The sequence below is a fragment of the Ochotona princeps genome, chromosome 6 (genome assembly GCF_030435755.1).
Source record: "Ochotona princeps isolate mOchPri1 chromosome 6, mOchPri1.hap1, whole genome shotgun sequence".
NCBI classification, from domain to species: domain Eukaryota; kingdom Metazoa; phylum Chordata; class Mammalia; order Lagomorpha; family Ochotonidae; genus Ochotona; species Ochotona princeps.
In genome coordinates this window covers 37,427,351-37,450,581 of record NC_080837.1, presented here as the reverse complement: position 1 = coordinate 37,450,581, position 23,231 = coordinate 37,427,351, and the positions used below count along the sequence as shown (strand labels likewise).

The 23,231-nt window shown below is 50.2% G+C and overlaps 2 protein-coding genes, 1 non-coding gene and 1 pseudogene across 3 annotated transcripts in view; 2 read left to right on the top strand and 2 right to left on the bottom strand.

The window, feature by feature from the left end:
* RAD51 (RAD51 recombinase) overlaps window positions 1-2,379 on the top strand; it is a 33,861-nt gene extending 31,482 nt beyond the window's left edge. Inside the window, exons 8-10 of the mRNA XM_058666079.1 lie at window positions 1,236-1,365; window positions 1,564-1,685; window positions 2,096-2,379. Of these exons, the coding sequence (XP_058522062.1) occupies window positions 1,236-1,365; window positions 1,564-1,685; window positions 2,096-2,219 (376 nt within the window). The 3' untranslated portion in view covers window positions 2,220-2,379. The remainder of the gene's footprint in view (window positions 1-1,235; window positions 1,366-1,563; window positions 1,686-2,095) is intronic.
* Window positions 2,380-3,637: 1,258 nt separating this feature from the next.
* Window positions 3,638-21,807, bottom strand: RMDN3 (regulator of microtubule dynamics 3). The gene is made up of 12 exons (XM_004578427.3): window positions 21,559-21,807; window positions 19,848-20,040; window positions 18,092-18,235; window positions 10,391-10,670; window positions 9,625-9,727; window positions 7,930-7,990; window positions 5,129-5,204; window positions 4,917-4,994; window positions 4,648-4,746; window positions 4,366-4,419; window positions 4,189-4,269; window positions 3,638-4,074 (listed from the first exon to the last, which is right to left on the bottom strand). The coding sequence occupies exons 1-12, from the start codon at window positions 21,743-21,745 to the stop codon at window positions 4,021-4,023; spliced, it is 1,410 nt and encodes a 469-aa protein (XP_004578484.2). The 5' UTR covers window positions 21,746-21,807; the 3' UTR covers window positions 3,638-4,020.
* On the bottom strand, window positions 9,160-9,263 carry LOC118759309 (U6 spliceosomal RNA). The gene has a single exon (XR_004996108.2). It is a non-coding gene; the product is annotated as a U6 spliceosomal RNA (small nuclear RNA).
* Window positions 15,214-15,848, top strand: LOC101518750 (ubiquitin-conjugating enzyme E2 D3-like; annotated as a pseudogene).
* Window positions 21,808-23,231: the final 1,424 nt, after the last annotated feature.

Here is a 23,231-nt window from a genome sequence, read left to right as displayed (position 1 = left end):
TTCAAATAAATAAATAAGTCTTTAAAAAGAAATAGGTACTAGCATTATGTGTTAGCAAGGTATGCTGTTGCCTCCATGCCAGCATTGAATCCCAGCTACTCCATTTCTTATCCAGCTCCCTGCTATTATGCTTGGGAAAGCAGTGGAAGATGGTCCAAGTCCATGGTCCCCTGCACCCAGGGTGGAATCCTGAAACTCTTAGCTTAGGCCTGGCCTGGCTTTTGGAGGTACATTTGTTTGGGGAGTGAGCCACCAAGTAGAAGATTTTATAACTCTACCTTCCAAATAGATAAATCAAAATAATAAAATCAGGAGGATTCAATATTGTTCTGAGTCCAGTCTACTACTTGATTCTAGAACAAAGCCAATTAAGACATATATTTTAAGACATACATATTTGACTTTTTTCATTTACTTAAAAGACACAGAATCTTTCATCTGCTGGTTTACTCCCCAAGTGACTGTGACAGCCACGGAGCCTGAAACTTCCACGTTTCCCATGTGGGTGCAGGAGCCCAAATACTTGGCTATCCCCCACTGCTTTCTCAGTGTAGTAGCAGGGAGCTGGATCAGAAATGGAGCAGCCGGGTCTTGAATCACTGCCCATATGGCATATTGGCATTAGCATGCTACACTATATTGCCAACCCAAACCAGGCAATTTTTTTCTTTAATTTTATTTTGACAATCTTGACATAATTAGGGTAAAAAGGTTCAAGCTCTACAGGAAGATGGGTAAGAACAATTAAAATTTTTAAAGATGGGCCCGGCGGCGTGGCCTAGCGGCTAAAGTCCTCGCCTTGAAAGCCCCGGGATCCCATATGGGCGCCGGTTCTAATCCCGGCAGCTCCACTTCCCATCCAGCTCCCTGCTTGTGGCCTGGGAAAGCAGTCGAGGACGGCCCAAAGCTTTGGGACCCTGCACCCATGTGGGAGACCTGGAAGAGGTTCCTGGTTCCCGGCTTTGGATCGGCGTGCACCGGCCCGTTGCGGCTCACTTGGGGAGTGAATCATCGGATGGAAGATCTTCCTCTCTGTCTCTCCTCCTCTCTGTATATCTGACTTTGTAATAAACTGAATAAATCTTAAAAAAAAAAAAAATTTTAAAGAAAAAGAAGCCACAGTGTTACACAGTGCCTCAGATTTGAATTTGGCAGGAATATTTTAGTAAGACATCTACATAGAAGTCAATCTGAGATTGTAAGACAGGGCTACAGACAATCCTTGTTCCTTCTAGGTATGCACTGCTTATTGTAGACAGTGCCACGGCCCTCTACAGAACAGACTACTCGGGTCGAGGTGAGCTCTCAGCCAGGCAGATGCACTTGGCCAGGTTTCTGCGGATGCTTCTGAGACTTGCTGATGAGGTAAGCTACAGGCACAGTCAGAGGGAATGCCTACCTGCAGTGCTCCCAGCTTCTGGAATGCCAGGAAAGCTGTGTCTAATAGCATCAAGCTATTAGAATGGGTACACTAGTCATTCTTTGTGGGGGAAACTGGTAGCTACTTGAAGGTTCTTGGAATGTCTGTGTTCACAAAAATAATGTTGATCTTTTCCCCATCAGTTTGGTGTAGCAGTGGTAATCACCAACCAGGTGGTAGCCCAAGTGGACGGAGCAGCCATGTTTGCTGCAGATCCTAAGAAGCCTATTGGGGGAAATATCATAGCCCACGCATCCACTACCAGGTGAGGCAAATGGGGTAGTGCTGCTCCTTGGATTGTCATGTTAGCATTTCCATGTAAGCCCTGGCAATGCAACAACTCTATAATTGGACATTTTGGAATTCTTGCAAAATCTCATTGTTGTGTTCTTGCAAGTGCATGTGTTTAATTTTAATTCATAAAAAAATTTAAAAACCTTTAACTGTAGGAAATGAATATGAATAATTGATAGGCTTTTCCCTGCTGAACATTTCAGTAAAAATCCACTGAGGATAGAGCAGAAAATGGATTCTTCCAGATTAGAAGTGTACTAAGGTTTAGGGCCTCTGCCTACAGTCCTACTAGAAAGTCTGTACATCTAACAGAAGTGGATTCTCTTGTGCTATTGGGGGTGGAATTAGTAACTTGGGCGTCTTGGTCTGTTTCTGGGTCAGACTTTATCTGAGGAAAGGAAGAGGGGAGACCAGGATCTGCAAAATCTACGACTCCCCCTGTCTCCCTGAAGCTGAGGCCATGTTTGCCATCAACGCAGACGGAGTGGGAGATGCCAAGGATTGAACACTGGTTTTTCCTGCGCTAAACTTTACGTGCTCTGCAAGCGCCAGCTCCCTGGGGTTCTTCAGAGGCCTCTACCTGTTGTGACTGCCTGGGAAAGGCTTCCAAAATGCCCACTGTGTTACTTTTCTGATGGTGTAAGCAGGAGGCAGGTCAGTACTCACACTGATTTGTAATGTTTGTTCCTTATGTACTAAATTAATTTCTGCGATTGTTCTGGAGGAGAGGTATGAACTACCTGTGACATGGTGTCTTGAAATCAACTCGGGTCTAACAGTCATCTGTTGGACAACAGTAGGTCTCTATGAATTGAAGCTGGGAGACCTGACTGCTCCCTTCTGAGAGATGGTAAAGCAAAATGCTTGAACTCCATAGTAAAGGAGTTGAGTCCCCTCACAGATTTTTTTTTCTTTCAGGCAAACTCTCCCAATCAGAAGTACACCTTTAATTTCATACCTAAACTGGGACATAAAAATTTGTTTTCTGTTGAGGGATTTGGATGAGGCTTGCTGTCAGCCCTTTACTTGCTTGGTCCTTTCACTGCTAAGACTAACTCAATTCTGGAATCTCGAGTATTTCAGAGGCTAAGTAAGCAGATTCAGTGTGAAGCTGCTGATAATAGTTTGTAGTGAACTGCTGTCTGTAGGAGTTACTCTGGGTCTGGGTCGGGGTGATTGGTTTCTGTTCCTTTCAGATTTGAATACTGAAAGGAAGGGCTGTGTTCAGATGTGTAAGATAAGCCATGGTCTGTTTTTATTCCATAAAGTTCTGTGTTATAAAAGTCTAGTAGTTGCCTATATTATTCTGCATCAGGGGTAAGAATTAAGACATTGGAGACTGAAATAAAAGTTACCTTGTTAGCTAATCAAATGAGGGTCACAGAATACAGTTTTCTTCTGTCAGGTTTTATTCCCTTTATTGGTTAGGACTTCCAGTCCAGCTCTCAGCCAAAACTTGAGTATGTCTTGGATCTTTTTGGTTTTGTTCCATAAAATACACTTGGTGGTATGACAAAGACGGCGTGAAAGGCTAGTTTTTAGTAACACACACACTTTCTTTGGTCATTTTTACTGCTGACCCTGGGAATGAATGTGAAGGGTGGAGAACCCCTGCCTATGTCTTAAATCTACTAAAATTTTCTGCCTGTCTGCAATGAACTGTAGAAGGAAATAATCATTAAGAACTGGTAAATGAAACATAATATATTTGATTAAAAATCATTATATTTTAAATTTGTACCAAAATATATTCCAGGTAACTCTTTAGGTCATCATTTCACAGTATCAAACCCTGTGCCAGCTTCATAATCCAAAAGCTGCTAAGACTTTGGAACTGCAGCCCCTCAGCCGAGGAATACAGGTAGAACGCTTGTGCTAAGAGGACATGATCTCAGTCCTGCTTCTGGCATTCTCTCCGCCCTGGTGGGTAGGATATGGTCTTAGGTGTTAAGTATTCATCAGCGAAAAACATTAGAGCTGTGAGGCCTTCTGTGCTTTGTTCCATTAGCTCATCCACCTCACCAACATCTGGAAAAGCTCAAGCAGTCTTCAAAGGGCCCCAACTAACTTGATTTTTCAAGAATTCACGTAAGGGAGAGAACAACAGAAACAAGGCCACAGGTACTTCCCCAGCGTCCAATTAGACAATAGATTTTAACAAACTGGGGAATGGCAGTGGGTAGCACTCAGCAGTCAAGACCCACCTTAAACCTGTGTCAGTGGGTTCCCTGATCTCAGCAGGGTCTGAGGGGAAAAGGCCTTGATTTTCTTGTTTTCCCTTAAACCATAAGGCCCTTGAAGTGTGATTAGTCTCCTAAAATTACTTCTAGTTCTTCCAGGTCCTTCTGGAAAGCTGAATCCTAGAGAGACAAAGAAAACAAATCTGAGATCCCCAGTCTGAGCCAGTGTTGTCCCAGGACAGCCTTGAAGTTGTGACAGGCTTCTGAAGGAACCCAGTATTTCAGAAGTCCTACCTCCTTGGTGACATCTGGCAGCTCCAGGGCCATTTTCATCCACCGTCTAGCCTCAGAGTTTTTCCCTAGTTCTCGGCAGCACTGAGGAGACAGGGAGAGTGTTAGGGGACTAGGAGTGCCTGAGTGTGTCCCCAGAATAATATATTCTTCCCTGGTGAATGGGACAGGCGACTTTACCTTGGAAATATATACCCTTCCTGCTTTGGAAAATCCTGGCTGTAGTTCTTCAACCTGGAACAGGGAGGAAGGCATTTCAGGGAGTTTCCCCATTTCAAGTCGGGCTCAGGAGTATTAGCTATTTCAAGGTGATTCAGTGTGTCTGGAAATCTATGCTTTTATGTTCTCTGGAGATTTCCAGATTTCTCATAGCGTAGGCAAACACAAGAGTCCCAATGTAACATCCTTAGAAAAATATGGTTACTCTGGCAGTTAGGGCTGCCACATTCCCCTCCCAGGTACCTTTAGGAAGCAGTGGAGGGCCTCCTGCACCGTGGCACTGGGCGGATTTTCAAACAAGGCTGCAGCAGTTTTTTTTTCTAGCCAGCTTAGGTGAGAGACCTACCACCAACAGACCAACATGTAAACAAGAAGTAACCTTAATACCCCTCAGTATTCTGTACCAAAAACAATCGGGAAAGCAAATGACAACTGAGGCAGACAAGGCCCAGAAACCCTGCTCACTTTGGGAAGGTGGTCAGCGCTGAGCCCAGCCTTCTAACGTAACTCACCTGGTAGCACCACCTGCCCAGAAGGAAGTGGGCCATAGGATTTTCCGGCTGCAGAGCAATGGCTTTATCCACATGTTCCTGAGGAAAAAGTGTAAGTATTAGATGCTAAGGGAAGAGGCAAAACATGTCTGTAGGGAAGCCCTTTGGAGGGAGTCAGGAGGGAGCAGAGGCCTGGCCTGGACCAGCACACGGGGAGGGGAAGCTGTCCTCACCTTGAAGCTAAAGCCACTCTGGACACGCCGCTGGATGCTCTCATGCTCAGCCAGCTGCCCAGCAAGCACCGCGTACCTGCGGGGGAAGCAGCAGCCAGCTCAGTAACGGCCACAGCGAGCCCGCCCCAGCCGCAGTCACAGCAGCAACTGCAATTCCATCTGATTTCCTTAGCAAAAACATTAGTAGGCTCTGCAGGAATACAAGGTCACAGTCCACACCCCCAAACTTCCCCTTTCTCAGTGTGCAGCCCCAGGAGTGTTCTATCAACTGTCAGCATTGTTTATCTTCTGAGCAGACAACAAAAGGGTCTCTTCATCCTTGGGCACATACAGGTTTGTCATTGGGACTTGGATGGCTGTACTCAGCATAAGCTGCTGTTTTAGAAATTACTAAACTGACCAAGCCAACAGAAGAGGAAGAAATCCTTCCTCCCTTCCCAAAGTAGCCAACTTCCATCTTTACCCCATCTCCCCAGCATTGTTCCTAGAAGCACAGTAAGAACAACTCATTTATAAAAACCTTCATCTTCCTTCCCGTGTATTTGCTAGCTAGTGGTACCAGTATCACAGCTTTCTGAAGACCAGATAATAAGGCCTAGCAGCTAAAAGTCCTTGCCTTGCACATTCCATATGGGTGCCAGTTTGTATCCTGGCAGCCCACTTCCCATCCAGCTCTCTGCTTATGGCCTGGGGAAAGCAGTCGAAGATGGCCCAAAGCCTTGGGACCCTGCACCCATGTGGAGACCCGGAAGAAGCACCTGGCTTTGGATCAACTCAGCTCTGGCCATTGTGGTCACTTGGGAAGTGACTCACTGGATGGAAGATCTTTCCTTTCTATATATCTAACTTGCCAATAAAAATAAATCTTTATTGTCCTTTTAAAGAATGAAGCTGGGGCCCGGCGGCGTGGCCTAGCGGCTAAAGCCCTCGCCTTGAATGCCCCGGGATCCCATATGAGCGCCGGTTTTAATTCCGGTTTTAATTCCGGCAGCTCCACTTCCCATCTAGCTCCCTGCCTGTGGCCTGGGAAAGCAGTTGAGGACGGCCCAAAGCTTTGGGACCCTGCGCCCGCGCGGGAGACCCGGAAAAGGTTCCAGGTTCCCGGCTTCGGATCGGCGCGCACCAGCCTGTTGCGGCTCACTTGGGGAGTAAAACATCGGATGGAAGATCTTCCTCTCTGTCTCTCCTCCTCTCTGTATATCGGCTTTCCAATAATAATAAAATCTTTAAAAAAAAAGAATGAAGCTGATTTTGGTCCTTGGGAGACCAGGGAAGGAGTTAACGGCCCTCACAGAAAGGAAAAAAATAGCCTGCAGGAGTTGTGGTTTTTTTTTTTTTTTTTTTGACAATCTTTTCTTAGTTAATTACGGTAAAAAGGTTCAAGGGCTTTAGGGAAGTGGTTAAGACCAAAGTTTTAACAACAAGTAGAAGGCCCGGCGGCGTGGCCTAGAGGCTAAAGTCCTCGCCTTGATCGTACATGGGCGCCGGTTCTAATCCCGGCAACTCCAGCTCCCTGCCTGTGGCCTGGGAAAGGAGTCGAGGGAGGCCCAAAGCCTTGGGATCCTGCACCAACTTGGGAGCTCCGGAAGAGGGCGCCGGTCCTAGTTTCGTGTTGTAATACCGGCTGCTCCACTTTCCATCCAGCTCCCAAGGCCAGGTGGCAGGCCCAGGTGGCAGGCCCAGTTTGTATCCTGGCTGTTCCACTTCCCATCCAGCTCCCGGGGCTTGTGGCCTGGGAAACAACAGTCGAGTCGAGGATGGCCAAGTCCTTGGGACCCTCCCACTCATGTGGGAGCCCCAGAGGAGGCACCTGGCTTTGGCTTTGGATCAGCTCAGCTCTGGCCATTGTGGTCACTTGGGAAGTGACTCACTGGATGGAAGATCTTTCTTTCCTTTCTGTATCTTTATTGTCCTTTTAAAGAATGAAGCTGATTTTCATTTTTTTTGACAATCTTTATATATAGTTAATTACGGTAAAATGGTCCAAGGGCTATAGGGAAGTGGGTAAGGCTAAAGTTTTAACAACAAGTGAATGGCCCGGCAGTATGGCCTAGCGGCTAAAGTCTTCGTTTTGATCCCGCATGGGCGCTGGTTCTAATCCCGGCAGCTCCACTTCCATCCAGCACCCTGCACCCAAGTGGGAGACCCAGAAGAGGGCGCTGGTTCCTGGCTTCGGATCAGCACAGCACCAGCCGTTGTGTTCACTTGGGGGAGTGAAGCATCACACGGAAGATCTTCCTCTCTGTATATCTTTTTATTTTAATACAAATAAATCTTTAAAAAAAGAACAAATGGAGAAATGTTGGCTAACAGGAGCAGAGGGTAGCAGTAGAAAGAGAGATATTTCCACTAACACGCTGAGATGCTAGCAGCAAGCCCTAGGCCACACTGGCAGAATGACCACTGAGCTCACATCCACTTTTCCTGTTGCAAACCAAGCCAAAAAGCCAGACTCATCTTGAGCCAGGAATCGCAGCTGGAGGACAGGCATGCTTGCATAGGACAGGGGAGCTGCAAACAGCCCAGCACTCCGAGGAGCCAAGAGCCCGGGAGGTTTTAGCTAGAATGACTCAGTCGTTTCTCCAAACCCCAGCAGGAACAAAGCTTGTAATCTGCCTGTCCTGTTGTCCTCCCCTCCCAAGGGACACTTCTCTAGTCCTTAGTGATGGTAGGGGAGTATAGTGTGAAATACTTAAAGGCTAGAGCTCCCTCTTCTGGCATGCTTATAGCCAGGCCTATAAAAGGACTCTCCCCTCCTCAAGCCCTTGCTGGCTCTGCCCAGAACCCATGGGGGTCATTACCACTGGTGACACTCGGCACACTCATTCCCCTTCTCCAGTGCGGCCTCTGCTGCTTCTTTCCCTGTAGAATAAAGGCAGGTGCAAAGTTGGCATGTGCATTCTTCCACAGAAGAGCTGTGGGAGGATGACCAGTTCTGTAGCCATGTACTGCGCACAGTGAAAAGGGGCCATTCCCAGTGAGCATTTCTGCTTTGGTCTCCCCTTGTCTCTTCAGCATCCCCAGTTACGTACACCATTTAATCATCAAGTGTGCAGGACCCAACAGCACAAAGAACTTCTTGGACAGACTGCCTCAGAAGATTGTGGCCAGGCTTCAGGATGTTCATGGACCCCTCAAATTCTGGCTGCATGTGCACTTTATTAGGAAGGGAACATGAAGTACATGGGACGTGCTGAGGAGTACGGCTGGCTAGTCTGCCACACCTCCTCCTCTGAGTGGAAATCATGGCTTTACTGTTGTTTATGCAGCAGGCGCATGTTTAGGACTGCTGAGGTTTAGAATCCCCTTTCCCCAGAGAAGGACCACATGGCCCATCAGTGAGGGGGCTTCCCTCAAGAGGCTTTCTCTGCCTGCTTCAGAGTACTGTCTCATTTGGAAAATAACAAGGTGAAACCACCAGTTTGTGCCAAGGTAGGCAGACAGTAGTGCACACACTGCCAGAGAGCCCAAAACTGCCTGCTTCCATGCAGTCCAAATACCCAGAATCTAATGAGAATCCTCATATGGAAGAAAGTACAAACTTGCACAGAAATAAACAGGACTATGAAGAGAGATCGCCCATCTACCAGTTCACTCCTCAAAGGACCACAACAGCCAGAGCTGGGGCCAGGAGCTTCTTCCAGGTCTCCCATGTAGGGTGCAGGGGCCCAAGAATGTGGGCCAGCTGTCACTGGTTTCCCAGACATTAACAGGAGCTGGACTGGAAGAGGAGCAACTGGGAGCCAAACTGGTGCGCATAATGGATACCAGCCCCTGGGGCTTGAGGGTCTGTGTCAAGCAGCATTCAAAATCTATTTTCTATCAACTGAATTCTACAAGACTTTTTAGACCGTTGTGGTATTGACGGATTCATTCTATTAAAAATTCAGCTCTTGCAAGTGGATGAATCCATGTTTGTAAATTTTTTTGAAGTTCCAGAATCTCTTACCCTGTGACCAGAAAGGTCAAGCCCTGAGGCCTGACACAGGTCACACGCACCCTACCTTCAGGGTGAATGGTTCCGCCCAGGGACAAACCAGAGGTAATTAATTCCCATATTGTTTCTTGCGCAGGGGCCATGGTAATCTTCTATGTATCATTCCAATTTTAGTATATGTGCTGCCGAAGCAAGCACAATTCCCATATTGTTTCTTTCCCTCTCTTTATAGCCCTGTTTATTTCTCACCAAATTCACTCGTTACCTTTACAGTTCCTGCCCCATAGCCTCCATAACAACCCAGATTCCTAGTTAACAGGAAAACCCACCTGGGGTTAAAAAGACAGTTCTGCACCCTCATTGTGGCTGCTAATGTGACACAACTCCCCAAAACACACATCCCCATGTTATTCAGTCACGATGGTACAAAGAGGAGATGAGACCGGCCTGCTGTCCATCACTGGAGGAAGCCAAGTCCTGAGCCACAACAGCACTAAGGGTGACCCCCCTCGCACTCTCCCGCAGGCACCTTGCTTCCCAGGGACCTGTCAGCACTCACCATTCAGGGCATAGGACTTCTTCTCATTCACCTCCTCAGTGAGCTCACACATGTCACTGTAGGCCCGAGCCAGGCGCCACAGAAAATCCTGCCGGTTTCCATACTGTGGATGGGACGGGCGAGACCCTTTTCACTGCACAGCCTACTGTGTTATCCTGCATGTCACGCCACCCCTGGACACAGGCTTTCCCTGCCCCCTCAACCCATGGCTTCGCAGGGTCAGCTAGCCGATGACGCATTCTTTGTGGAGCCAGCAGTTTGCGTAATTGCACGGGGAGGATATTCTGGCTCCGTATACTGCCGGGAGGAAAGGTCATTTTGGAGAAGATAAATGAGGCAAAGCGGGAGCTGTCTTTTGGTGACACATAAAAAACTTTTGAGATGGCCCACAAAAAGGGAAATGGAGAGGCAGGGTTACACGGATGTGCAGAGATTCTGCCAGTAACCTGAGAGGGGACCTGTGGCCCAGTTGCCCACACAACTGTAACCTGAGATGGAAACTTCAGTGGGGCAGGCACCTTGAGCTCTGCCTCAAAGGAAATGTCCAGTCCTTTCCCGCACTGCCCCCAGCCCCCACTTCACTATGAGAGGTCAAAGTCTTTTTGCAATATCTACAGAAGGCGGAACTCTGGAAAGCAGGTCCCCAGGGTCCATGCTGGGCTTCCAGGAGAATGACATCTGGGTGCCAATGCTAGCCACCTACACCCGTTTCCCTCCCCATGTGTCCCTGCAGGAGAGGAGCAAAGGCAAGTAGCCAGGGCCTCACCACTAGCTTGTTGTTGAGCAGCAGCTGGAAGCCCTCCTGCTTCTCGGGGTTGCTGCCCAGGTGCAGCTGGTCCACCTGCTGCAGCAGCGGCACCAGGTCTCCCAGGTCCGAGGAGTCACCGGCAGCACCCAGAGCAGCAGCCGCCTCCGGCTCCAGCTCGAGGTCCAGCGAGTCTCTTCTGCCCATCTGCACGGTCTCACAGCTCACTTCATCTTCCCCGTCCTCACTCTCCTTGTCAGAGTCTCGCTCGTAGTCAGACTCGGCATTGGCTGTCGTGTAACTGGCAGAGAAATACAAGTGGCAAGGAAGAGTAAGCAGTCAGTTGGGGCCAAGGTGAGAAAGCCCATTTAGCTACAAGCACATCTGCCCAAAAAAGAAACAACCTAGAAAGGTACATAGGGAATGCTCCCAGTCATTGTCAAAGGGGAAAACAATTAAGTTTCTCTCCTCTCTTAATGTGTAACTGCTTTGGGGAATATAGATTATAAATAAAGCTTAAGATAAAACCTTAGGGGGCCTGGCGCAATAGCGTAGTGGTTTAAGTCCTCGCCTTGCACGCCCAGGATCCCATGTGGACTCTGGTTCTAATCGGCAGCTCCACTTCTCATCCAGCAATCTGCTTGTGGCCTGGGAAAGCAGTCTGGCATGGCCCAAGGCTTTGGGATCCTGCACCCACATGGCAGACCTGGAGGAAGTTCCTGGCTCCTGGCTTCGGATTGGCTCAGCTCCAGCTGTTGGCGGCCATTTGGGAAGTGAACATCAGATGGGAGGATCTTCCTTGCTGTCTCTCCTCCTTTCTGTGTATCTGACTTTCCAATAAAAAAGTAATAATAATAAATAAAACCTTAAGGCCCAGTGTGCTAGCGTAGCGGTTAAAGTCCTCGCTCTGAACACGCCAGGATCCATATGGGCGCCAGTTCTAATAACGGTGGCCTCACTTTCCATTCATCTCCCTGCTTGTGGCTTAAAAACCCCAGGTCGGCCGAAGCCCTTGGAACCCTGCACACGCGTAGGAGACCCAGAAAAAACTCCAGGATCCTGGCTTCAGATTGGCTCAGCTCTGGCATTGCAGACACTTGGGGAGTGAACCAGTGGACAGATCTTCCAATCTGTCTCTCCTCTCTGTATATCTGCCTTTCCAATATAAATAAATAAATAAATGTGTGTGTATATATATAAAGACAGGTGGAGCTAATGTGAGCCAGACTGATCACTAAGAATTTGTTCATCATTTCTGTTGTATCAGCTGAAACCACCTGCCAAAACCAACATGGGTGGGTGCCAGCCTAGGAGGCGGGCAGCCACACAATCCACATTTTCTTTCAAAATTCAAGTTACGGGCATAGTGTGTAGCCTAATGGCTAAAGTCTTCGCCTTGCACACACCAAGATCCCATGGAGCACCAGTTCTGGTCCCAGTGACCCAACTTCCCATCCAACTCCCTGCTTGTGGCCTAGGAAAACAGTCAAGGACGGCCCAAAGTCTTGGGACCCTGCACCCATGTGGGAGACCTGGAAGAGGCTCCAGGCTCTTGGCTTCAGATCATCTCAGTTACAACTGTTGTGGCCACTTGGGGAGTGAATCAGCAGATGCAAGATCTTCCTCTCTCCTCCTCTCTGTATATTTGTCTTTCCAATAAAAATTTCAAAATAGGGCCCAGCGCGGTGGCCTAGCAGCTAAAATCCTCACCTTGAACACCCCAGGATCCCACATGGGCGCCTGTTCTAATCCCAGCAGCTCCACTTCCCAGCCAGCTCCCTGCTTGTGGCCTGGGAAAGCAGTCGAGGACAGCCCAAAGCCTTGGGACCCTGCACCCATGTGGGAGACCTGGAGGAAGTTCCTGGCTCCTAGCTTCAGATCAGCACAGCACCAGCCATTGCACTCACTTGGGGAGTGAGTCATCGGACGGAAGATTTTCCTGTCTCTCCTCTGTATATATGACTTTGTAATAAAAATAAATAAATCTTAAAAAAAAAAAAAAAAAAGAAAAGCTAGTTCATATTCCAGTTGTTCCAGTGTGGATCCAGCTCCCTGCTGGAAAAGTAGCAGCAGATGGCCTGCATGGGAAACCCAGAAGCAACCCAAAGTAGCGTCAAACTTCATAACCAACCTAGGACAAACTCCCAACCAAGGCCACAGGCTTGGACATCAACCTGCCCTCATCAGGCCACCAGGCCACAGCTGTGCTGCCTAGCTGGGCCCAAAGGTAAAGTGGGTACATGGCTTGAATGGAGAGCTTGTCTCATCCTCTCCCTCTGCTAGAGACGATTCCCTGCTGGCTTGAATGCTGCCTGAGCCTGTCGGGGGTTAAAGCATGAGTCTCCAAGCGCCCACTGTCAGGAAAACCCACTAGTCTTACCTGTGTCTCCCAGGGGAGCTGAGCGAGTCCTACAATCCTGTCCTCCCTCCGGGTCCTACCAGCCAGAGCTCCCACAGCCAGGGAGGAGGGGCAGGTGCAGCAGCAAGGTTCCCATGAGGCTGGCACAGTAAGGAGGAGGGTACATAGACCTCAGGACCACTTCCGGTGTGCTCAGTGAGGCCCGTGGGCTTCCAGGATCCAGGAAGAGGGTGAAGCACATACAGGGATACTATTGTGACATCATTTTGTCACATCTACCTCCTCAATTACCAACCTAGCCCTTGAAATCCACCAGCAATGGGGTGGCCCTTTAAATTGGAAGGATTTGAGATCTGCCAAGGAAGAGCAGGGACCTCTGAGACGGCCCCGTGGTCCACAGCTGTCTCTAAACAAGCTGATGTGAACAATCACATCCCTCAAGGGGAACCCTGAGGTTCCAAGTCAGGAGCCAAGGGCTCAGGGCGGGCACTGTGGCACAGCATGGAAGCTGCTGCCTGGGACACCAGCATCTCCATCTGTGCCTGGGGCCAAACTTGGTGACTCCATGCTTCCAATCCCGTGTCCTGTAAATGTGGATGATGGCTCAGGTACTTGGTTTCTTGCCATCCATGTGGGGAGACAATCTGGATTGAGTTGGACTCCCAGCCTTGATCTCTTCTCAGCCCCAGCTACGGCGGGCACTAGGGAGTGAACCAGCACATGGGGGCTATTTCTCTGTCTACCTTGCAAATAAAAGCTGGGAGTGGGCACTGGGGCAGCAGTTAAACACATTAACCTGGGATGTCTCTAAACCATATCAGAGTGCGGGGCTGGAGTTCCAGCTCCACTCCTGATCCCAGCTTCCCCCTCACGTGCATTCTAGAAGGCAACAGGCAATGGCTCAAGTTCTTGGGTTCCTTGCCATCTGTGTAGGAAACCCAGGCTGAGCATGCAGCTTCAGCAGGAGCCAGCCAGCCCCAACTGTTGGAGGCACATGCAGAGCAAACCAGTGGCTGAGAGAGCTCTCTCTACCTTTCAAACAAATAAAAGACAATCTGACTCCATCATCCTTCAAAGCAGTGCTCCTTCCTCAGGGCCCACCTACTCAAAGCTGTGTCAGAGTGTAGATTCTTCCCAGAATTCTCTCCATATGACATCAACCCATAGCAAAAGAAATTATTCACCATTTCCACTGTTCCAGAGAGCAGCCACTTAAGAGAATCTCTCAGCACCACTGACTTTCACATCCCATGAGATTGGTCAAAGAGCTGAGCCCGTCAGAACCACCCTGCCCATAGACTGACACAAATGGCCGGCGGCCCTGCACCTGTCCCGTGTGCTTCTGGTAGTCCCAGTCAACATCTCAGATAGGGACACATCCACAGCTTTTCTTTTTTTTTAAAGATTTATTTATTTTTATTGGAAAGTCAGATATATAGAGAGCAGGAGAGAGAGAGAGAGAGAGAGAGAGAGAGAGAGAGAGAGAGGAAGATCTTCCACCCGATGATACACTCCCCAGGTAGCCACAATGGCCAGAGCTGAGCCATTCCAAGGCCAGGAATCCTCCAGGTCTCCCACGCGGGTGCAGCGTCCCAAGGCTTTGGGCCATCCTTGACTGCTTTCCCAGGCCACCAACAGGGAGCTGGATGGGAGAAGGCTGCCGGAATTACAACTGGCGCCCATATGGGATCCCGGCATGCCCAAGGTGAGGACCCCAGCCACTAGGCCACCACCCCAGGCCCCATCCACAAGCTTTTCAACCACTCTGGCACTAGCTGACCTCAGATTTTGGTACAGCCTTTTAAAATCATAAGCAAGGGCTGAAATTCTGCATCCTAGTCTTAGGCAGAGCCATGGCCTCTCTTTTTCAAAGCCCAAATGTCAATTCCCCACGAAGGGAACTGCCTGCTTGGGTTGCAAAAACGCCCCCTAGTCTCAGCATCCACTACCATCTGCTTCATCGTCTTCCTCTTCAACTTACATGTGTCAAATTCATTTCAGGGGCAGGGACTGTGGCACAGCACATTAAAATACCACTTATGATGCTGGCATATCATATCAGAGTGCTGGTTGGAGTTCCAGCTGCTCCACATCAATCCAACTTTCCGTAACACGCCTGGGAAAGCAGAAGATGGCCCAAGCACTTGCGCCCGCACACCCATTCTGGGGTCCTAGATTCAGATCAACCTGGCTCCTGCCAGTGAGCCCTTTTTGGGAAGTGAACAAACAGAATGAAAAATCTGTCTCTTCTTTTCTCTGTAACACTGCCTTTCAAATAAAAATAAATACGTATATAAAAGCCCTGGGACAAGCACTGGCATAGCAGTTAAGAGCCTATCTGAGTAGTTCTGTCAGAGCGGGCATCTTGTGGCTGTGTCGTGCGCATGCGCCCCATAGGGCCAGGGAGGCACTAGCTGCCACATGGGGAGGAAGCCCCGGCCCTCTGCGCCTGCGTCTGGCAGAGTCGGTTGTGAGACCAAGAGACAATCCTTCCCTGCTGCTCGGATAATCAAGAGTTTCGGCCAGACCTTTGAGCACACAACGGGAGACAGGGAGAGAGCAGCCAGATGAAAGCACAGACTGTGGTGCTGAGACGGATTACTAAGGAACTTAGTGATTTGGCCCGTAACCCTCCAGCACAATGTTCTGCAGGTCCAGCTGGAGATGATATGTTTCACTGGCAAGCCACAGTTAAGGGGCCTAATGACAGCCCATGTCAAGGCGGCATATTCTTTTTGACAATTCATTTTCCTACAGACTATCCCTGCAAACCAGCTAAAGTTGCATTTACAACAAGAATTTATCATCCAAATATTAACAGTAATGGCAGCATTTGTCTCGATATTCTAAGATCACAGTGGCCTCCTGCTCTAAATATTTCTAAAGTTCTTTTATCCATTTGTTCACTGATCCAAACCCAGATGACCCCCTAGTGCCAGAGATTGCACAGATCCATAAAACAGAGATAAGTACAACAGAATATCTCGGGAATGGACTCAGAAGTATGCCATGTGATGCTACCTTAAAGTCAGAACAACCTGCATTATAGCTGGCATAAACTTTAAATTACTGTTCGTTTTTTGATTTTCTTATCTGGCTGCTCCCCTATCAGGCTTCATCCTTTTTTTTGGGGGGGGTGGCTTTTTAAAAATATTTTTTAAAGAGTTATTACAAAGTCATATACACAGAGAGGAGGAGAGACAGAGAGGAAGATCTTCCATCTGATGATTCACTCCCCAAGTGATCGCAATGGCCAGTAGTACTGTGCCAATCTGAAGCCAGGAGCCAGGAACTTCCTCCAGGTTTCCCACATGGGTGCAGGATCCCAAGACCTTGGGCTGTCCCCGACTGTCTTCCCAGGCCACAAGCAGGGACTAGAATCGACACCCATATGGGATCCTGGCACTTTCAAGGCGAGGACTTTACCCGCTAGGCCACCGTGCTGGGCCCAGACTTCATCTTTTTTAATTTTATTTTTTGTTTACTTCCCTACATTCATTCACATGCTCATCTGAGAAGGCTTAAGTTCTTCCAGCTTTGGACAATAACTGCTTTTAGAAACTAAAGTAGTTACAAGAGAACAGTTGCCTAAGATTCAGATTTTTTTTTTAAAAGTGGAGCATGTGTATTATGTGGCCAATGTCTTCACTCTAACTTGGTTATGAGACTAAAACCATTCCTCACTGCTCTAACATGCTGAAGATATCATCTGGAAGGCAGGGAGCTGCATGTGCAGTTGTCACATCAAAGGCAGCAGCATTATTCTAGCAGCAGCCAGTTTTGCTTAAGCCTCCTACTGTTGGAGATTTGAGGTTACATGATATACTTTATGCCATAACTGATGTGGCTGGAGAATTGGTATTGAACTTATAGCATCAGCAGAACAGAAAAATGTGATGTATTTTATGCATACCAATAAAGGAACGACCTGTTCTTCTTCTACAGAAAATGGAAACTGGAAGTCAAACACCCTCTTATTCAAAATAGGGTCTCAAACATTTTGTAATTTTCATTTAAATTGTTAGGAGGTTTGGAGCTATTAGTTAATCTATCTTCCAATACACTGTTTAATATAGCACTGAATAAATGATGCAAGTTGTCAATGGATGAGTGATCAACTAATAACTGATTTATTTTTCTTCAATAAAGTTGCATAAACCAATGATAAAAAAAAAAGACCCTATCTGAGAGACCCATAATCCTTATCAGTTACCTGGATTCAAGTTGCTGCTCCACTCCCAACTCTGACTTGCTGCTGCTGCCCATCCTGAAAGGCAGCTCTGCAAGGCCACTAAGCCCTGGACAGTGACCTCCACCTGCAGAGATGGGAGAGCAGGCAGAGGCTCCAGGGGAAGAGAGTAATCCCAGGACAGCACACGACCTGCTAGGAGCTCTCCACAAGTCCTGCACAGCCACTCAAGGGAAGGAACAAAGCAGCCACACAATACTGCTCAAGTCCTGAAAACTATCCAGACTAACAGAAGACGGGTCACAGTAACTCAGGGGAGAAAAGACTTAAAAGGAAAGTAAGCAGGCCTGGCACAACAGCTCAATTAACTGTTTCCCTGTAAGCACAGGGATCCCCTGTGGGCGGCGGTTCCTGTCCCCGCTGCTCTGCCTCCCTTCCTGTGGCCTGGGAAAGCAGTCCCAGGGACCCTGCACCCACATGGGAAACCCAGAAGCAGCTCCGGGCTCCTGGCTTATGATTGGCTCCGCCCCGGCCGTTGCGACCACTAGGGGAGTGAACCAGAGGATGGAAAATCTTTGTCTCTGTAAATATAAATCTTTTTTTTTTTTTTTTAAGATTTTATTATTATTGGAAAGCCGGATATACAGAGAGGAGGAGAGACAAAGAGGAAGATCTTCCGTCCGATGTTTCACTCCCCAAGTGAGCCGCAACGGGCCGGTACGCGCCAATCCGATGCCGGGACCAGGAACCTCTTCCAGGTCTCCCACGTGGGTGCAGGGTCCCAAGGCTTTGGGCCGTCCTCGACTGCTTTCCCAGGCCACAAGTAGGGAGCTGGATGGGAAGTGGAGCTGCCGGGATTAGAACCGGCGCCCATATGGGATCCCAGGGCTTTCAAGGCGAGGACTTTAGCCGCTAGGCCACGCCGCCGGGCCCTGTAAATATTAATCTTTAAGAAAAAAAAAAAGTAAAATAAGCAATGCAAGCACTAGCGACTGTGAACACTGCCATTTGTCTAAATGGCACTGGGATTTTTTTTTCCATCACTTCTTCTTCTTCTGAATTTTATTTATTCCCTCACCTTATTTCAAAAACGGCTTCCAGCAGCCCAATGTCACCTGGCTAAATCACACTTGCAGCATGGCTGCAGCCACAACTGTCCCCAGAGGTGACTTACCCGCCTTCGCTCTCCGCATCAGTGAACGTGGCTCCCGAGGAGGCCGTGAAGTAGACAGAGCTGGAGCCAGTGGAGTCACTTCTCTCCCGGGCAAATGGGAACCTTCGTCGCCGAGCCACTCTCTGAGTCTCTTCTATGTGGGATCTGGAAAATAAATCCTGTTTCAGAGACAACCACTCTGCCCCACTCAGCCTTTCTGCTTTTTTTTTTTTTAATATATTTTTTGAAGACTTATTTTTATTGGAAAGGTGGACATACAGAGAGGAGGAGAAACAGAGGAAGATCTTCCGTCCAATGGTTCACTCCCCAAGCGGCCACAACGGCTGAAGTTGAGCCGATCTGAAGCCAGGAGCCAGGAACTTCCTCCAGGTCTGCCATGCGGGTGCAGGGTTCCAAGACTTTGGGCTGTCCTTGACTGCTTTCCCAGGCCATAAGTAGGGAGCTGGATGGGAAGTGGAGCTGCCGGGATTAGAACCGGCGCCCATATGGGATCCTGGCACATGCAAGGAGAGGGCTTTAACCACTACGCTATTGCGCCGGGCCCTTTTTTTTAAAGAGTTAATTTTTATTGGAAAGTCAGATATACACAGAGGAGGAGAGACAGCAAGATCTTCCGTCTGATGATTCACTCCCCAAGTGACTGAAACGGCTGGAGCTGAGCTAATTCAAAGCCAGGAGCCCAGAGCTTCTTCCAGGTCTCCCACGTGGGTGCAGGGTCCCAAGGCTTTGGTCCGTCCTCGACTGCCTTCCCAGGCCATAAGCAGGGAGCTGGATGGGAAATGGGGCTGCTGAGATTAGAACCAGCGCCCATATGGGATCCCAGCATGTTCAAGGCAAGGAGCCTAGCCACTAGGCCACCGCACTGGGCCCAGCCTTTCTGCTTCTAACAGAGGGCCTCTTACTAGTCACTGAAGGCCCAAGAGGGTCAGTGTTGTGGCTCAGCTGGTTAAGCTGTTGCCTGCCTGCTCAAGTCCTAGCTGTTCCACTTCTGAGCCAGCTCCCTGCTAATGGCCTGGAAAAGTAATGGGAGAGGGTGCAAGTCCTTGGGTCACTGCTCCCACATAGGAGACTCAGAAGAACTTGCTGGCTGCAAACTCCGATCTGGCCCAGCTCTGCCGGTGCAGCCATTTGGGAAGTGAACCAGCAGATGGCAATCTGTCTCCTCTGCCTCCTACCTCTTTATTATGCTATCTTTCAGATAAATCTTAAAAAAAATAAAAGAGTACTGGTCCGAGTCCAGGCTACTCCACTCCTGATCCAGCTCCCACTGCCTGCTCATGAGCCTGGGAAAGCAGAGGAAGACAGGCCCCTGGCACCCGTGTGGGAGACCTGGATGAAACTCTTGGCTTCAGAGCAGCCCAGTCTGGGCTTTTGCTTTCATTTGGGGAATGAACCTGCGGATGGAAAATCTCTGTCTCTCCCTCTATAAACTGCCTTTCTAATAAATAAGTAAATACTTTGAGGAAAGAAGAAAAAACGGTGAAGTGCAGAGAAAACCTTTGGTCTCTATGCTGGGACTGCCAGGCAGCACCTGGGCCCAGCTGTGTGGGCCGACTAGACAAGGCCAAAAGTTTCCGTTCCACAAGAGACCTGAGGGCCCAGCAGCAGCTTGTGCAAGGCTGGCAGTTCCCGCACTGGCTCCTTTCTCAGGGATGCAGAAAGGCCAGGACACAGCTCGGTTTAAAGTGCCCAAGGCACCGGAGGATTTTGAGGGGAAGGAGACAAGGCAGCCCCCCCGAGAAGGCTGCATACTCACCGGACCTCCCCAACGATCTCCCCGGCGAGCCCCTGCAGGCTGCTCCTTAGCTCCTCCACCTCCCGCCGCAGCGCCACCAGGCTGTTCAGCACAAAGTCCAGGCGGTCCAGCACCTTCTCCTGCCCTTCCTGGGCAAGGCTGGGCAGCACCGCAGCATCTCCGGCCTCACCCGGGACGGCCCGCAACAGCATTGCTGCAGCCAGGGAACAGGAGACGGAGACACCCATGAGGCGAGGCGAGACGAGGGGAAGACAACCTCACACCCAAAAGTCAGGCACTCTGGCTCCTCACTGGAACGCGACATCCAGGGACTCAGCTGTGAGCTAGCGATCATGGCCCAATCATGGTAACTATCCAAAAAACAGACAAGGCTCCAATCTATAAAGAAAGGCCCTGTGCTCCCAAAGCCCTGCACGCCAGGACGTGGCAGCCAGCATGTCAGCTTCATGACACGACCTTACACGTAGAACACCAGGCCACCAACACCACACCCAAAGGCAACACGAACAGCTCCAACTCGGATTTGTCACTTCACAAATAAGAAAAACTGGGCTCCTGACAGCTTCATTTCCTCTCAGGGTGGAGCAAAGAGAAAAGGTGTGTGGGGAAAAAAAAGTCCATTTCAATCACACCAGGAAAACATCCAGGCAAAACACCACTGCCCGGGCTGAGAAGTAAGTAAATCCCAACAGTGAAATGCCAGCAGCTCCCCACGACAGCTGGACTGGAAATTAAAACCACAAAGAACCGGGAAACCAAGACACAGGGGCGTGGCAGTGTCCAGGCAAGCATTAAGGCTGACCAGCTCCAGTAACAGCAAAGGCCCGTGCGCCACACCTGTACAGTGACACTCAACAATGGGGAGCAAGAGAGGATCCCTGGGAACGGGCCACCATCTCCCAAGCTCAGAAGAAAAGCTGCTAAATTACAAACAAAACGCAGGTGGGGGAAAGGAAAGTCGTGTGCTCCTGCTGGTTAGAACTCGCTGGCCCTCAGCTGCAAGGCCTTAACTCTGCACACGCTTGCCGACCTCGCTCATCCACATCAGCTAATGGTGACGGTCAGCGCCAACCTTGGTCCCAGTGAGCAAGAGGGAACGGGACCTGGGTGCCCTTCCATCACCCCACCGAGAAAGCCAGCCCAAGATGCTTAACTCCAAACAAGAGGCGCTCTTGCTTTCAGCTGTGGCTGGCTTCCAGTGCCTTCCACTTCAATCCCAGGCGGTGTGGACACCCAGCACCCAGCTGAGGGAAGCCCACGGCAGCAGGTGAGAGGGCCCAGCCTTGCTACCTGTGGCAACCTCAGGACAGTTGCACAATCCTTATCAACCTCCATTTCCTCATGAGGTTTTTAAAACACGGACCCACCTACGAGTTCCCTTCAAATTACAGCACAATTTAGTGATTTGATTTCAGGATTTTTAATTCCCACAAGAGCCATTGCCTCTGCCTTAGGGCCTTGCACCTGCTGCCCACCTCACCCAACATAGGCAAGCGCATTTAGCACTCACACAGCACCACTGTGGCCAGAACCAAAAAACAAAAGCACACCGGCCTTCCTTCACTAAAGCCACTGCACTTTCCAGAAACGTCAGACCCTCACACAACGCCTCCCAACCCGTTTTCCCTGCCCCACAGGCCCTGCCCAGGCAAGCCAGGGCCCCAGGACCCTCAGCCCACAACGGCCTCGGCCCCTGCAGTCGGTGTCCTACCTTGGCGTCCAGGTTCTGTCGTCCGTACGTAGTCCAGGGAGTTGGGCAGGCTCCGTCTCCGGCCGTGGCGATGAGTCCGTCTCCACCGCTGGCTGTACAGGACGCACAGGACTCCCAAGCCGGCGGCGGCGCCCAGCAACAGCCCCAGCCCGGCACGGGCGCCGCCCAGGGACCCCAGACGAGACATGCTGCACCTGCAGCCCGCCAAAGCCACCCGGAGCGAGCAGGCGGGCAGGGGAGGAGGAGGGAGAGCCGTGAGCCGGGTCCACCTCTGCAAGGCCGAGCCCCAGAAGCTCCCCCTCGCCCAGCAGACCCTCACCCTTCGGATGCCAGTCCCTGGGCCTGAGCACGGCGCCCCTCACCCAGCCCGAACGGAGCCCTCCCAGCCGCCGCACACCTTGACCCAGAACACCGAGTCCTCCTCCTGCGTCGTCAGCCTCACGGCGCTCCAAGCAGCAGAGCGGCTTCCACGGCCGCAGACGCCCGGCCTTCCTCTGGCGTCCCCCGGGGCGCGCTAACCTGGAAGGGCAACTCACACGCTCCGCGGCGCCAACCACCATCTAGCAGCCGCTGCCCCACGTTCTGTCAATGACCGCTACGTCAACGAGACGGCGCGCACCGTGGAGGGCGCAGGGAGATGACCTCACGAGGCCCCGCCTCCCGCGGGACACACCGCTTAGGGGCCGGAGGGGCGTGGTCTGCAGGGAGCGGGAAAGGGAAGGGACGCGGCTCCCTTGGCTGGCCGGCCGAGCTGGCCACACCGGCCACGGCCTGCTCCCTGAACCGCCCCCTGCCCTGTCCGGCTACGGCTTCTTGGCTCACGGCGCGTGGCGCCTTTTGGACAGTTGCAATGAGAACGGATGAACTGCCAGTTACTTCCCAAGTCCTCAGAGCCAGCTTCTGCCCTTACATTAAAACCTCAAATTTGGGCCCGGCGCGGTAGTCTAGCGGCTAAAGTCCTCGCTGTGTGTGCCCCGGGATCCCATATGGTTCTAACCCCGGAGACCCTGTTTCCCGTCCAGCTCCCTGCTTGTGGCTCCTGGCTCCTAGCTTCGAATCGGCTGCGCTCCGGCCCTTGCGTCCACTTGGGGAGTGAATTATTGGGGTGCAGGGTCCCAAGGCTTTGGGTCATCCTCGACTGCTTTCCCAGGCCACAAGCTGTTACAGCCACTTGGAGAGTGAATCAGATGATCTCTCTATATCTGCCTTTCATTAAAACAATAAATAAATCTTTGAAAAAAATAAATTAAAAAAATCCATGCTTGCTTTTTTAAAAAACATTTACTTTTATTGGAAAATCAGATATACAGAGAGGATTCACTAAATGGCCGGAGCTGAGACAATCCGAAGCCAGAAGCCCAGTGCCTCTTCTGGGTCGCCCACACTAGTTCAGGGTCCCAAGGCTTTGGGCTGTCCTCGACTGCTTTCCCAGGCCACAAGCAGGGAGCTGGATGGGAAGTAGTGCCCATATGGGATCCTGGCATGTGTAAGGCGAGGACTTTAGCCACTAGGCAACCGTGCCAGCCTTACGCTTGCTTTTTTGTGATGAGAAGTGTTTGTAATTGCTTTTTGTATTTTGATAAGATGTTAGTAAGAATGCACGTGAATGATGTTTTGAGAGAAATGAACTTCTTTCCACCGGGGACCTTCCCAGCCCAGCACGTTGGTGGAAT